The sequence below is a fragment of the Merops nubicus genome, unplaced genomic scaffold (assembly GCF_000691845.1).
Source record: "Merops nubicus isolate BGI_N331 unplaced genomic scaffold, ASM69184v1 scaffold33244, whole genome shotgun sequence".
Lineage (NCBI taxonomy): Eukaryota > Metazoa > Chordata > Aves > Coraciiformes > Meropidae > Merops > Merops nubicus.
In genome coordinates, this window is record NW_008604069.1 from 1 (window position 1) to 16,321 (window position 16,321).

The 16,321-nt window shown below is 41.6% G+C and overlaps 1 protein-coding gene across 1 annotated transcript; it reads right to left on the minus strand.

Moving 5' to 3' along the window:
* Positions 1–15,838: 15,838 nt before the first annotated feature.
* PAQR9 (progestin and adipoQ receptor family member IX) lies at positions 15,839–16,318 on the minus strand (the record flags this gene model as incomplete). The annotated part of the gene is made up of 1 exon (XM_008938908.1): positions 15,839–16,318. A coding segment is annotated over one exon (480 nt), but the record flags the coding sequence as incomplete, so codon positions are not given.
* Positions 16,319–16,321: the final 3 nt, after the last annotated feature.

Sequence of the window (16,321 nt, forward strand, 5' to 3'; positions counted from 1 at the left end):
TATTATATATTATTACAATATTTTAAAAGTGTTAATACTTCTAAAGCCATAGCAAGGAAATGCAGAATTACTGAATCTACTGGAACCTTTCCTGTGTGCAGCAGGTCAGCAGCTCAGGCTCTTTTCTCTAAGAAGAAACCACAAATTCTGTCAGAGAGACTTGAAGAAATTGCAGTGGTCATAAAACTAGATGGTAACATATTTTTCCAGGGCCACATTCCTAAAAAAAAGTGGCACACAAGCCGAACTGATGTCTTTGAAAAATGCTCCAATGCCTCTCCATTACCTTACTAATTTCCATGAGATGGGGTCACACAATTTACCCACTGTTACAAAGAAGAAATGGAGGCACAACTGTATACATATATTCTGAATATAGTGTGTTTTACTTTTGCAGTCTGAAATATGGGAAAAGCTAATTGCAGATATTACAACATATACAGAAGCACAATGAGCAAGTGTACTAGGTATGTGTATTTTTGGAGGGAGCAGTAATTCTTTATTCCTCTCACTGCTCTGCTTTGTCCACTGTATGCCTTCCACAAAATTCAGACGAGGCCAGGAAACAGACTTTGGGCTAAGGGTGTGAGAGCACCTGGCCTTGGGAAATGTGTGTAGTGAGCCACTGCCTAGCTGAGGTCAGAGCATGGGTCAGACTGGCTGTTGGTGGCCAAGTGCTCACAGGAAACAAACTCCTCTTCTGGCCTAGGTCTCTGGTGTGCAGGTGGTGAGGATGCAAAACTCTGCAGTTCTGCAGGTTTTCGACCACGAGTTCCTAACTGTGCTCAGAGTGGTAGGGAATGTAATGCTGGGATGGTGTGGCTGCTCAGCAGAAAGCATGAGGCTGGGATCCTTTGAGAGCTGTGGCTCTGCAGCTGCAGGTTATGGGGGGCATGAAGGTTTTGCATATAGCTGGGAGAGCTGTGAAGCCTGGCACCTCTGCATCAATCTTTTTTCTCCTGTAAGTCTGTGGTGTCGCTCAAATTCTGAGTAGGCTTAAGATAAATATTCAGGTGAGCATTGGTGAGAATATTGCACTGTAATGCCAGCTGGACCAGAGAATTAGTCTGGAATATTACCCACAGTAGTCAAAGCTGAGCAACATCTTAAAACTGTTCTCTTTTGTTTTGTTAACAGCTAGTCCTGAAGCAAGTGATACTTCTAAGACTTGATTCCTGCATGAAAGTAATTTAAAGGAATGTGGGAATTTTCAAGAAAATTCTTTGAATTAAGGGATAATGTTAGGAAAATTATATTTCTCCATTACATTCCTATTTCTTCCATTATGTTCTGATCACAAATAAAAATCTTTAAATGCACAAATATAAGTGAGGTCTAAAATTCAAGGCTTAGCATCAGCATACCCTGCAGATGGTCGTCCTTCCTGCTTACAAAGGGCCTACGGAAACCCCAGAGTTCAGTGCATGCTGTAGTAATTTGTGTGAGAGGAACTGTAAATATTTCACTTGAAACTCACCCCACTAAAGCCTCTACAAGTGTTGTAGATGAGAAAACTCCCCAATGTGTGAAACATTTCTGTTTTTACTGTGTTACTATAAAGAGTCACTGTTTACTGCATTAAGTCACTGTTCACTGCATTAGCTATAATCTAATGAGATGGTTCCTGTGGAGATCCAGGGCTGAAATAGCTGGACAGATTGTGATGGTTCTATTATTAGTCTGTTATGTTTGACATTGAGCATAAAAGATCATACTGCAGAACATTTCTCACTCTCTCAGTAGAGAGTAAATCCTTATGGTTCTTACTGGAAAATATGGTCAGGCCTTTAGATTCTCATTGATCAGACTTGCAAGTCAATCAGTGCTGTTGAGATATGCAAGATCTGTTGACAAAGAAATGATGACTGGTATCCTAAGTACAAAATCTATTGGAAAAAAAGTACAATAAATCATGCTATTATCAAAGCAAATTCTTCCAAGTCTAGATTTTCACACTTAAGGATATTTTGTGTGCAGGTAGGTTGTAGGTAGGCTTAGTTCACATAGTATGTCTGAAGTATCCAGAAAAGCTTTACCTATAGATGGTCTGTGTGAGGAAATAAGTACATTCAGTTTTCAATGGTATGTCAGAATAAAATTATTATTGTTATGTTATTACTGGTTTCAACCAAATATACAGGCATGATTGCATTGTGGCACTTTTTGACCATCCCTCAGGTATGTTGTAGAGTTATTTATTCTTCTTTAGTGCAAATAAAACCAATGGTATAAGACAGGAAGAGAAGACTATTGAAAGGGCGCAAGTTAGGAAGTCAGTTGTATGTCCTTTGACAAGAGTATGTATAGCTAAACAATGCTGACAAGACTTGGGCCAAGGCATTGGTGTGGCACTGACACAGGAAGAAGTGCCACATATACAGGATGGAGAATCTTTCTGTCTGCTCCATCTTGATTTTCTTTGGAGAACTTCCACCCACGGAGGCAGTTGTCAGAGCTCAGGTTGCCCCAGAGGAGTCAGAACTAAAGACATATGGCTTCAGGCTTCAGATTTGTAAAGAGAAGGTAATGACCTAGTGAAGTTTGGTTAGAAAGTGTGAAGAAATAAGTAGCTGGGGGAAACATTTTTGAAAGAAAGAAAATAGCATAGTAAAGGAATCTGGAAACCCTTGGATGAGATGCTAGATCTGCATCCATGCAGTGAGGCTGCTTGCGCAGCTTCTGCCAGCACAAGATGCAAGGGTCATTCTGCAGCTCTCACAGAAGCTTGTACTGTAAAACACTTTTGCATATGTTAAATGAGAAAGGAATGGACCAGGCTCAGTCATATCCCAACTTCAACAAGTGCTGTGGAGATCATCTGACAGCCTTAGGGCAGCTCCGGCTTGTGCCTGTGCCCAGAACAGACTTGTCCCAAGAATAAATAGTGGACAGAAAAGCACAGCTGTCTCAGAGGTGCCATGTGATCTTTGCCTGCAGGTTGGGAGTGAAGCGTTGCTGGCCAAAATGAATCGGAGCTCCCCAGGAGAGCTTGAAGGTCATGGCAAGTCTGTATCTGTCTGTCACTGAGCAGGAGGGCTGAGTGTCAGCTCTGCTTTACAAACAGCATAGCTAGTCCAACAGCTCCTGCTCAAGTGGGAAACTATGAGTAGAGGACAATACGTATACTCTGCAGCTGAAGGAGGGGGAAAGGGCTGCTGAACTGGCAAGCAGCTATTGAATCATAGCACTGTTATAATACTTTGACATTTCAACGTTGGAGCCAAAAAGAAGACTGTGATATTTCAGAAAGTACTTTTTAATGCTTTAGATGTTGAAAACTGTGGCATGAAGTATCTGTGCATTGTTTGAGATTAGATGGGAATATGGTAGGTAGGCTGTACTAACATGGACCAGTCTGAAAACTGAGTGGCAGAATGAAAAAGCCATTTACACTCAGTAGGTGACAGGTTGACCGTGGCAGGGTAGATGTGGTGTCATGCCAGTGAGGTGTGTGCCTCATGGCTAACTTGGGCTTTAACAGGGCTAGTACCACTCACTTGCCCTGAATTTCTCCTGAGAATTCCTTGCAGAAAGTTCTGGGCCAAGGTGAAGCTATTTCTGAACTGATGACTTTAAAATGCTTGACCTTGCAGCCTTCCAGGTACTGGAGGGTGAAATCCTGCACAAGGGGATACATTCAGAATTTTTTTGTGACCTATTGCCTGTTTTGTTTCTTGCTTGTTTACCACATATTAGCTTTAAACTGATATGTAAATCTAACAGTTATGTTAATCTGTATCTGCTGTGGTATGTATGTGGTAAAAGAAACAAAACAAATGAAATTATTTTAGTCAATATGTTTAAGAAAAAGGTCAACATGGCAAGACGCATACTCTCACTCTGACTGACTCACTCGGTTTAAGTTCCAGAAATGCCTAAGAGTCATCCCTTCCAAAACAGTTTTTTTCTTTTCATATGGTATTATATCAGCAAGCAGCTGCCTCTAAGTCATTAATGCTGCCAGACCATCAGGCTCTCTGTGCCAGCTTCTTTAAAGCGTTACATGTATGGGACATCCCTTCAAAATAAGCCCTGGGGGCATTGGAGGTGCCCAGTGGAGAGGAGCCACAAAGGGCTGCACTTTCCCCGGCTGTGCAGCATCCAGGGAAAACAGAGCGGTGGGTGGAGGTGTCTAGTGAGTACTCCTACACTCCCCTCTGAGAGCTGCAAATGAGAAATACAGTGGCTGGCTACCATGGAAAAAAATGTGTCCTTGCTGGAGCCGTGCAGCTTCGCAGCGGCCGTGCCGGAGGAGGTCCCTGCAGCCCGGAGCAGCCTGCGTGCTCCTCCTGGTGGCTCTGCGGCCTGAGCCTCTGGCCTCGCTCCTAGGCCAGTCCCACAGACCCGCCAGCAAGCCACTGGCTTTAATCACTGCAGCCAGCTTTAAACTGCAGTGCTGCACTACACTTTGTGTGACCTTCACAAGCAGCATTGGCTGGCACAGATTAAAATTAATCTGAATTAACTGGCATTTTTCAAGATATGTGAATAGGTTTGGTGTGGGGTTTTTTGGTGTTTTGGTTTTGTTTTGTTTTGTTTTTTCCTCCCCCATTTCAGGCTGGTGAAATACGAGGATTCAATCAAACTCTCAGATTTCAGAGAACCAGTGGCTGAGTTTGAAAACTGAGATTTGTTCTCTTAAAACTGAGTAAGACCAGACTTTGTCTAGGAAGCTCCTGCTGGTTGAACTATGTCCTTGCCAGGTCTGATGGGCACAGAATAATGTTGCAAAACTTTCTTCTGAAGAGTGGGCCCAAATCTCTTTCTTCTGATGTTCACATGGCACAGCAGGCAGGCAGGGCCGTAATTGACTCGTGTGTGTAGGGGCAACCTCAGTGGGATCATCAGGGGCTATGTGCCACATATGGATTCCTGCAGCATAAAGGAGGTGTGCTGTGCTACTCTGCATTCCTCTTGCATCCTCTGTGCCAGTACTGAAGCGATGTGATTAGGGAATAAGTAGGGTCAGAGGGCCTTTTACCAGATGGAATTATTCTCCAGCCTCTTTGTGCCTTCCATGCAAATGCAAAGGGAAGAGAATTGAGTCTGGTTCTTGTTTGTGAATTTAGCTCATTAATCACTCGTGAAGGGAACCTCACTACCACTAATCTGTTATAGTACACATGGCAAGTTTTCACTTTAGAGACTGTATTTACCAGCCTGTTTGCTGCAGATTGTTTCATTGATGAGATACAGGTTGACTGAAATGGTTTTTAAAACAGAGTGCTTAATGTCGAGTAATAAGCTGGAAGTGGCTCGTGTCTTGGACATACATGGCACTTCTGCCCTGACAATGAAGCTAGAAATCGTGATGCTTCCAGAGTCTAAAAGCTGTAAATATTTGTTAGGTAAATGTGCATTGTTCAGCTAATGAATAATATTCCTTGGGGTTATTTAAAAGCATCAGTAAATTGCACTTGATACTTCTAGGTAAATATCCAGTACTTCCCACAGAGGATTTGCACTCTGAGCTACACTGCTGTTAAGGTGAGGTGACGAGAGTCACTTTGGGTCTTCAGGAACTGCCTGGAGAAAGCCACTGTGACTTTCAGAAGAGAAAGCAGTGGTTACTTCACTTAGTAATATTTGTAAGTCCACCACTTCATTTGGTTTGTGCAAATCTATGTAACAAGTTTGCCAGCAAAGTGAAAATCAACAAATCTTTTCAGGTCTTTTAAGATAAATTTTCCCCTTTCCTTCCTTTAATAAGGAAGATCTCTCCAATTTTTTTGCTGGTAACAGCTGGAGACTTCAACAAAGTATCTAGGGCACTAACAACCTTTTTATAACTGTTGCTGTCTGAACACATTTACCATGTAAGCCATTCAGGCTTATATCCGAATACAGGAATATAGTCATCACAACTGTAATGGAGGTATGTGCTATTTCCCATTCATTATATCATTTCACTATATCCTTTGGATTACTGATCATCTCAGCAGAAGCAGATCCTAACATACACAGGCTGTATACTCCCTCTATGGTGTTAGGGCAGCTGAGTGCTGAGTGTGTGACTTCATGTGATCTTCATTATACAACCTGAATATGGCACTTGAGCAGATCTTCCACTCTTGTACACACTTAATTCCCTATGTTGCACTGAAATCAGTTAAGTCAAGTTATTTTTTATTGTCCAAACTGAATTTTAAAGTAAAGGATATGGCATGCTTCTGTTGGAGTGGAATACTTACAGTTTGAAGGAACATAGTCTGTTGCTGGGGACAAAGGTATTCTGGTCACAATATTTGGCTTCTGTGTTTAATCTTTGACTCCATATAGTATAGAAATAAGCATTATTTTTAACTATGTTGGCTAGTGAATGCATTTTATAGTGTTCAGCAAGTCTAATTACATTTCAAACTGGTTTACTCCGTGGTATGGTTTTCTACTAGACTACAAGAAACAGTGTCTTGTTATTGTAATGGCTCCAGCTGGAGAACTTGCAGCTTTGTGTCATGACTAAGTTGGTGCATTTCTAGCTTTTACATATGTATTAAAACCTTTGAGACAATGGTCTGAAAGGAAAATGCTTTAAAGGATTTCAGCAGAGGAGGGAATGAGTCTTGGGTGTCAGAGGGTAGGACACTGCTTTTGGGCTGAATGGCAGAATTTGATGTGCCAGACTCTTGCTGGCAGCAGTTCCCTGGCACTGTCTGCTCATTAGGGCACTGCTTCTAGAGCACACTTAAACACAAGGAAAAGTTCACCTCTGTGAATGAACAAAGATAAACATAGATTCCTCTTAAAGTTAAGCATGTGTTTATGAGCTTGGTTATATTTGGGATAATAAGAGAGAGAACACCCACGTGTTCAAAGGTATCAGAGAAGTTGTCGCAGGGATCTGTTTACATTTTGCTCATTATTTATATTATTTCTGAGTGCTTCAGATACTGCTGCTTGTTATCCACCCCACTGACATTTTATAGTTGTCTTTCCAAGTACTGCTAAAAAGAAAAGCTGAGATTTTGGGACACTACTGTGTGCCACTACTGTGTGCCAGTGATTGAATTCCGTAGCTCTAGGACTGCAGATGCCCAGCATATAAAGAGGGAAAGATCCAGGTTTTTCTTGTACAAGTGGCATTGATCAGTTCCTCAGGACAACAGAGTGACAAAGAACAGATGTTGCCTAGCAAACAGAGGATAATAGATGAGAAGGATGCTTAACACCATAAATGAAGGAAACCTGTATTTTCAGATTTCTTCAGTCAGGAAGAACATAGAAGGATTAGATCTTGGGGACAGGAGAGATTAGAGCTCTGTAAAATCCTTAACTCTCTAGAAAGGTTGTGTGATGACGTTGTTGTTATTCTGCTGTAATGTGCTCCCTGGCAAGAGAAATATTTCCAGCTCCCTGTCTCATCCCACTCGGTGGGTGATGAGGGAGGTGAGTCATTATAGTCCCCGGAAAAAGGGCTATCCCTGCACAGCAGGGCCACAGAGGTGGTGGGGCCATGACAGTGACTCAGAAAACAATACAAAACTATTTATTGGCTTTTCGTAATGATACTCAGTAAGTGTTGCAGATAAAGGAACATTGTTAAACGCCTGTTTCCCTACTTGCAGTCTAATGCTAAAAATGTGGCACTACTTAACCTTAATAAAAATGAGTAGAAGAGAGTTAGAAAAGTAAGGCAGAAAAGAAAAACATAGGAGAAAGATAAGAAAATAGAAAAGGTATCACCAACTGTGGGTTCAATGGCCTTGAGTCAAGATCCTGGTCCATAGATGGTGGGTCAATGCCAATGCTTTTGTGTCTCATGTTTTTATGGAGATTTGTCCTCGTTTGAGAGAGTGTCAAGTTGCTGGGCAGTCTCCAAGTTGTGCATGCATATCATAGACTTGAGACTCTTCTCAAAATGAGTCGGGGGGTGTTTCATGGAGTCTTGGGTGGTCATTTTGATCAGGTACCCCCTTAGAGTGTCTGACCAGTATTTGGCCCCATCTCTGTGCATGCTCTGTTGGAGTCGGGCATGAAGTTAGTTGGCCTTGGCTCCACTGGGGCCCACCAGCTCCTCCCATACCTCCACCACAGAGCCTGTACCCGTGTGAGAGTTTTGAGGCAAGTTTGCTGTAACATCTGTGATGCTCCCCACTAGCAGAAGCACACTGCCACTATTGATGAGGAATCTGCCGTGTAATAGAGGCCCTTCTGATGCAGAGAGTGCATCTGTAGTGTCTGCCCTAGAGGCCCTCATTACTGAAACCAGGATTTAGCCTTAGCATGAATATTGATTTGCTTTTCATTTTTATCAGCTTTTTATTTTTTTAATGAGTTTCATCTCCACTCACAGATTCTACTAACCATACATTGTGCTGTGATGAGAGAATGAAATCGGAAGGTTAAAGCTATGTATCAGATGTCCCTTTGTTCTTCCACAGATACACTGTCCTGAATTTTAGGGCCATTTATCAGAGAAGTGATGTCAGGGTGACAAAATATAGATTGCTGTCAGATTTCCTGTTGCCTCTCAGACCAAGCCTGGAGCCATCTCAGCTGAAGGCTGAGGTGCTGACCTCAGTAAATCACCTCTCCTAGCTGTGACTTCTTGCTTTCAATTCTGCTCCATATTTTGCCATCCTCACTGGATCCACCAGTTTTGTGAGGTTTTCCTCCAGTATGTTCGTGTCCAGCAGTCAGATTCAGAGCGTACTGACAACACTATGAAGGGCATAAAGTTAACAGTAGGATGGAGTCTTTTGAGGAATTTGTTTATTTGTAGGATGTAGTCTTTTGAAGCATCTGTTTGTGGTGTGGCAATAGATGTTTTTGCTGGGCTCATCAAATACTTGAAGTAATTACCATATTTCAGATAGGATGTGCATACACTGCAAATAAGAACTCTCAAGAATTTTAGAACTTTTGAAGGAATTTTACAAACCTCAGCTAGAGTACCCTACAGTTTTCCATTCTGTTTGGCCTTTTAACAGTATCAGGGTGTGCCTGCAATTATGTTGGGACACATCATGTCCTGCTGATTTTTGACAAGGAAGGCTTAAAGCAGATACTTTATGTAATTGCAGTTCACTGAGAGCTTTCTGGTGCCTGACTTGGACTGAAAACAATATTATGACACTTGGAACATTCCTGGTCTGCCAAGTGGGGGACTTTATTTGATGCTAAATAGACCTCTTCATTTTACAGTCAATATTTTCCTGTGATTCTTGACGTAACTTACTACCAATTTAATGATTTTTTCAGTAGGCACTGTAGGCAGAACACAGATCTCCTTATTCATGTTAATGAATTTTAATATAGCAGGGATGCCTATTTACCATATATTGGAATCTAAAAAAGGCAATGATGCTATTTTATTGCTTTAAAACATAAAAGGCAATAAAATTGCAACAATACTTTTGCTATGGTATAGTGTTTTCAGAAATATCAACACCACTGTACAAGAATTGGAAGTTCCTGTACTTATGCTAACATCTGTTTTAAGATAAGTACATTCAATGCATTTCTGATCCTACACGTGTCACGGTAATTTATATTAAGAAATGAAAAAAAAACTTTACAAATGCATTTCTGCAAAAATGTACTCAGAATCAACTTTATTTATAGCTCACACCTTTTTTGCTAAAAATGCATAGTCATTACATATACAGTAGTCAGCATCCAAAAGTGTACAAAGAGTAAAGTTTCAAACCCTTCCAACAGAATCGGACAAAAATCACACTTTTTGTTCATGGCATGCACCAACCCTTAAATGTTATACTTCCTACTGAAGCGTGCTTGAATCTGTAGCAGGCAGAATTGACTTGCTGTTTTTCCATACTATTAACCTCCAGCTACAACCACAAGTCCTAAGGTGTTCTCATGAACTAGTGAAGCCTAACTTCAGAATCCTCCATGTTCTGAGTACGGCCCAGGAAGCAATTGTCCAGAAAGCAGAAGTCTGCTGGTGGTGTTTCCTTGCAGGGAGCTTTGAGAAAAAGCCTGTTTCCTCTGTCTTGGTCATTAATTTATTACTGAATTCAGTGGAATGAAGCAGCATCTGTCAAAGCAAGTTATGAAAAAAATTTAACTGTATTCCACACCCACCTCCAAGACGCTAAACTTGAATAGACGCCTGTGTCTTTCAGTGCACGTGAGCTTCTTCCATCTCATCTGAGGAGAAGAGGGTGAAGTCTGAGCTGTAAATTGGGCATCAGTTCTGTAGTCCTGACTCACAGGTATCTAACAGAAGCTAGGAATATACTTGTTAGGGTGAATTTCTAGTGGTAGAGGCTTTCATTTAATGAACCACACACAAACCCTTTGATGTCTTTGTTGTCTTTTTTCTTTTTTGTCTCCACTACTGCTGCCAGTTAGAAAAGCTCTTAAAAACATTGCCCTCTGCTCAGTGGTGCTGTTTCTATCAGTCCTTCCAAGAGAAGGGCAGAGCAGGTCAGCAGGATGATTAGCCAGGGCTCAACGGCAGAGTACACATATCTGATAAGAAGATCCAAGTTCAGTTTTTGCTCAAGAATAGTATTGGCTTCATGTTGTTGGTTTTCGGGAAATAGAGGGGGAAAAGAATTTTCTTGTCTGATCAATATATTTTTATGTTCCCAAGTGATTACATATTTGTTTCAAAGCTTCATTTATTTGAGGTCTTTTTACTCTAAGGAGTAGCTGAAAGGTTGAAAGTGGCAGTTGAGACATAATCATAGTCTTACAGACACTGATGGAAAAATCTTACTCAGTTGTTTCACGGTAACTGGAATACAATCCATGGCTAAATGGGCAACGAGGCCCCATGTCAGCATCACAGCGCCCCTCAGGAGAAGTCACCGGTGACAGCTTCTGAGAAGAGTACTTAATTCATATATGTTTTCTCTTTACTCCTGACACCTAAGCATTTAGTCAGCCTGTTTGCTACTGCTTAGGTCTTGATTCCCTTCCCCCACCTTAACCCCTGCCTGAAACCAGTGGAAATTTTGCCATCAGCTCCAAAGGATGCAGGATGTGAATGAATCTCCCAGGAGTATGACAATGACGAGAGTTTCTCCCCAGAGTTCATGATATAGAAACGTTCATGTTCCTCTCCCTGTGAGGTGAGGGGCTACAGGAAAATACAACATTCTCTCTGCCGGAGTTGAGTAATATTTCTCCTTAGCACCTTGGAGGGTCTTTGCATTTTTAAGTGCTTTACAAACATTAGCTAGTCTTCGGCACAACCCTGCGAGGTAGGTAAGGTATATTCTCCCCATCTTACAGATGTGGAAACTGAGACACAGAGGGTCAAATTCAACCCCGGTACAATTCCAGTGTTTTACATGAATTAAATTCATTCAAAATGAACAGTTTCAACAACTTGCCCCACATTACAGAAAAGGTAGTGGCAAAGCACAGATGGAAACCCAGGAGTGCTTGACTCCTCAGCTTGTTACCAGCCACTTGGTCATTTTTATTCTCATAGACAATGAAAACCAGTATAATCTGGGCAATCACTACAGGTATGATTGGCTTCTGTAAGGCATATGGATGGTGATCAACGAAGTGCAGTAATACTTTATGAATGTGCTGCCTCTGAGAATTTACTTAAACATGAAGTAAAACTTTCATATTGTCACTTTCTGCATGTGCACCATTAACAAAAACCCAACTTAGTAGCTGGATTCAGCAAATAAATACACAACACTTGGACAACTAAACAATACTATAATTAAAAAAAACCCAACCACCGATGTGTTTCTGCTTTTAACTGTTAAATTTCTAGAAGTGCCTCATGCAGATGAAACCTTTCCCTTTGTTTCCAGACTGCAGGCTTGTCTTGCTAATGAAGCGGCTCAGTGCTGCAGATATCCTGGAGAGTGACATTCAAATTAATACACTGCAGAAGAAGAAATAGTGTATCACCACAGAATATGGGATAATTGCTACAGAGAAGATGGGCCTGAAGCTCCCAGGTTACTTGGAAGAGCCCAGAATCTAGGCTTATTGAACGTAAGCCAATGTGTAGACTGCAGTTTTAGGCACACACGGACTGCACAGGGGAGTGGCAGTGCCACAACCACTCTGGGAACTGGCCCCACCAGCAGTCAGTTCACACTGGCACAGGTGGGTCAGTCTGAAGATAAGTGCTGGCCAAAGACAGAAAGACACACAAGCATTTTCAGGCCATTCCCTTTGTGCTCCAGTCCTCACCTCATCCCCCATCCCCACACAGATTCTATCACAAAAGCCTGAAAAGCCTTTTTCGGTCTTAAAAATGAGATGTAGAGTCCACAGGGTAGACTATAGTCAGGTAAGCAATAAAAACATTAAGACAGGTACTTATGCAAAAATATTTGTTGTCTAGGATGTCTTTATGCATTTAGTCTGCAGATTAGACCTCCTGTCTAAGCTCTGGACATTCTTGAAGATGTTCAGCCACGTGTGTTTTCACACCAAAAAGAGATCCTGCTCCCTTGCAAACCACACAAATGCTGACACTTCTACACGAGCAAATTCAAGCACTATAATTCTAGATACCTTGTTCCACTTTTAACCTCTTTAACTCAGTTTTGTTCTGTCCATCACTGGCTAGCAGACACGGCAAATGGAGAAATTATCTACATACATGTCCTTCACTGAATAACTTGGGCATTTCCATAGATATTCTCCGTGCTTACTGTAACTTTTAAATTTGTTCTCACATTTTAAACAAACAGAAAAATTACTAACATACATAAATTATAAAACTTGAAATATAAACACAGCTTCCTGTACCCATTCACTCCTGATTCATACATACAGCCTGTTTACAGTGGCTCAGAGAGCAGCACTTGGAACCAGCATTTACAAATAATGCCACAAAGTGCTCAGGCTCATGCATATGCCTCAACATTTTGCCAGCAGAAATTTTTAAATGAAGCAATATTCCTAATATCAGAGCCAGATATCAAATCTGCAGCCTGACTGGGGCTCACAGACAACTCTTATAACAGCAGTAAGATTCCAGTAAAACTGCAGTTGCTTGCAATCCAACCTTTATACTGTTATCTGTCGTTGAGATATATATAGCCTACCCTGTGTGGCCTAACTGCAAATATCAAATGTATTTTTACAAGTTAGCAACAGCCTTTTTTGACATTGCCTCTTGAGATGTCCTCTACATTGTGAATGACAAGCACAAATATAATTAATTATACAGTATACTTTAAAAGCCCTCTTTTTGTACATTTGGCTTTACTGTTGCCTGTTTCTGAGCTGTCTTCTAGTGTTGAGATCTGCTGTCCCTGGCCTTTTTCATTTCTTTTAATTGTTGGTTGGACATGCTGGTGGCATCTTCCAGGCAAACCCTTTCTACATAATTAGTTTTGAAACTTGGATGAGTCATTGAACTCTAACTACCATGCTTCTATTATTTTAACTTGAATACAGCATATCTCAAAGATTTTGGCCTCTTTTTGTAGTTGTGGAAATTCATAGGATGACATTGTTGCAAGTCTTCATCCTTTTGCTATTTATTGTGAGATTCCAGGGTTTTTTTTTCACAATGTAAAGCGCATTTCAAAGCGTAACAGTGTTGTGAACTAGCCTTCTCTCCCAGTGGTGCAGATAATTTTCTGCTTTATTTGAAGCTGAATAAAACAATGCCATATTTATGATAAAAGTAAATGAAAATATATAAAATTTAAAATACTTCATGTAGTTTTCATTTTCTGTTAATGCAGGTTGGCAAAAGAAAACAGAACACAGACAGCCACACGGGACCATGCTGGTTTTTATGGCCCATCAGTGATAACTCCAGAGGCCAGAATCTGGGAACTGCTGTTTCAAAAAATTCTAGCTAAGCTCTTCAAGAGACCACATGTGACCTTCACACAAATTATATACTAGGTGTATTGTGGCTAGAAAAGAATACATATTTTTGTTAGGCCATTCTCATCATTCACTGAAAGATCCAAATGATTATAGTTAAAATGCATGGAGATAGAAGATAAGGTGGGTGTAATTTTCTTTTAGCTTATGCTCTTTCATAGGGAATTTTTCACAAAGCTGACATTGCCACAGGACATAGCAATTACTGTTTTCTGTGATGATTCTGACCCAGATTAAGGATTTGACCTCATAATCTAATCTCTAGCTATATTTTTTCCTATATTCCTGTTATAAACAAAGGGGGCTTTGTCTTGCAGAAGACTATTGGACTGGACTTAAAACATTTTATTGCAGTTGTGATGCCATGTCCATGAAAATGGGAAAGACCCAAGCAGAAATGTATTTTCACTATGGGGCAAAGAGGTTGAGTTAAAGAGCCAGAACACTATTGTGCAGTACGGTACCAGTGTTTCCTAAGGAAGTACCACTCTTCTTTTGAAAACGGGGTATACAAGTAGTTTCTCACATTAACTTCAAGTTGTAACCCCCTTGAATAATATTACTGCATACTTGTTCTGTCAGACAAAATCAATATGCATCAGTTTAAAATCTGCACATAGTTTACAGAAATGTCTCCTTCTATAGAAAGTTTGGTATACAGTTAGCTGTCAGCTGTGTGAGAAGGGTAATACCTGGGTTGCTGTGAAAAGATACTGCTTCGGAAAAGATATCCTAATTCTTGCCTTTGGAATCCCCCAAAGCTTCTGAAAGAGGAGTTAAAACTCGGAGGCAGCCACAACTAATAAAAATAGGAAAAGGTGGGGAATGATGCGAAAGTGCCAGTATCCAATAGACACCGTAGAGCCAGATTTTAGTTCCTGAACTCAGATTCAGCGGTACCTCATTCTGCAACTAATTTTAGATTGGTAAATCTGACAGAGTGCTCCAATTAAAGAGTAGAAGAAACCCATTCCATGTAATTCTTTAAAAGATCCAGAATGAAACCTCATGCATCAGTTACTCTCTTTACATTCACAGAACTCCCACTGAGCTTGGCACAGGCTTATAGAAAGTCTGGCATCTGACTTTGACTCTAAAGGGCTGATTTGGGGGCGATTTTTTTGAGGGAAAACAAGGGGGTCCCTTAGCAACGTCCTTAACGCAACAGATGTTCCCGATATGCTCAAGGAAGATCTATGCCATTGTGCAGCACCCTTCTTATGCCCCTGCCCCGACTCCAAACTAGTTTGACCCCTTTCTGGTTCAGTTATTTTACATATTCCTCTATTTTATTTTACTATCCAAGTGGCTATGCCAACCACTCATTGTCTGTCTAATTAAAGTCTCTCCATCAACTGGTAATTCTGCAATAATTCACAGCTGGTCTTCCTCTCTGCTTAACCTATTGTTTCCTAGCTGAAAAGGCTGCAAGACCTTAGAAACTATAGTTAGCTATCGATTTGTTTGCATTTAAAATCCAGTATGTGGCTGCAAAGGCTTGTTATAGTATCACAGAGGAAGATAAATGTCAGTGCATAATCTGCTAGGAAATTTCACATAGCAGTTGATTAAAACTCAATGAGTAATCACTGCACAAGTGTCTTCAAGTATATATCTATATACACATATATATGTAGCTAATATATAGCTAGATATATAAATATATATATGTATATACAGAGATAGTTTAAGCTTAATTTTTATGAAATTAGTTAAGTGGCATTCACAGTTCATGCATTCTTCCTAGTAACAGAGCTAAACTGTTTCAGCTTATACTTCAAGCAGCAACATACCAGTAAGCATTTGCTTCCCCTGGTAACCTAGGAGTTTAAAGAGCACAAGCAGTTCCACCATGGCAATTTTCTCTGGCAGGCCTCCAGGAAAGGGACCTGGCTCTTCACAGGTGCAATTCCCCCAGGTTTCACTGCGTCTTCAGGAGATGGTCGGGCTGGTCTGAGGGTCACCAGTCTGAAGGTCATCAGCCTGAGGGTCTCCGGCCTAAGGGTCACTGGTGCGGCAGTTGCTGTCCTGAGGGTTGCTGGCCCAGCTAGTCCTGCTTGCAGAGGTCTGCAACATTGAGGAACCTTCTGACGACCATGGCCAGGCAGACTGTCAGGAGCAGCATATACCCCACGGTGCCCAGGTAGGTGGGGGCAGCCAAGGGCGCCTTGAGGAACTCGGCCAGCCCATCTTCCACGTAGTGCACCTGGTCATAGATGCTGAGGAAGGTGAAGATGTGGAAGAGTTGGTGGCTGTGCCCCACAATGTCAAAGAGCCCTGGCTGGATCCGCTCAGGGATTTTGCTGACGTTGAAGAAGGCGGCCACCAGCAGCCAGCAGTAGCGGCGGTAGAAGTAGACGAAGAGCGTGGGGTTGCGGGTGCGGAGGTCGAAGAGGAGGCTCTCCAGCATGATGGGGCAGGCCATGCTCAGCGGCATGGCGAAGACGAAGGTGCGCACGGCGAAGGGGTAGGCGCAGCAGGTGGCACGGCTGCGGCAGCAGGCGGCCGTGCAGCCCACGGCCAGCGCCAG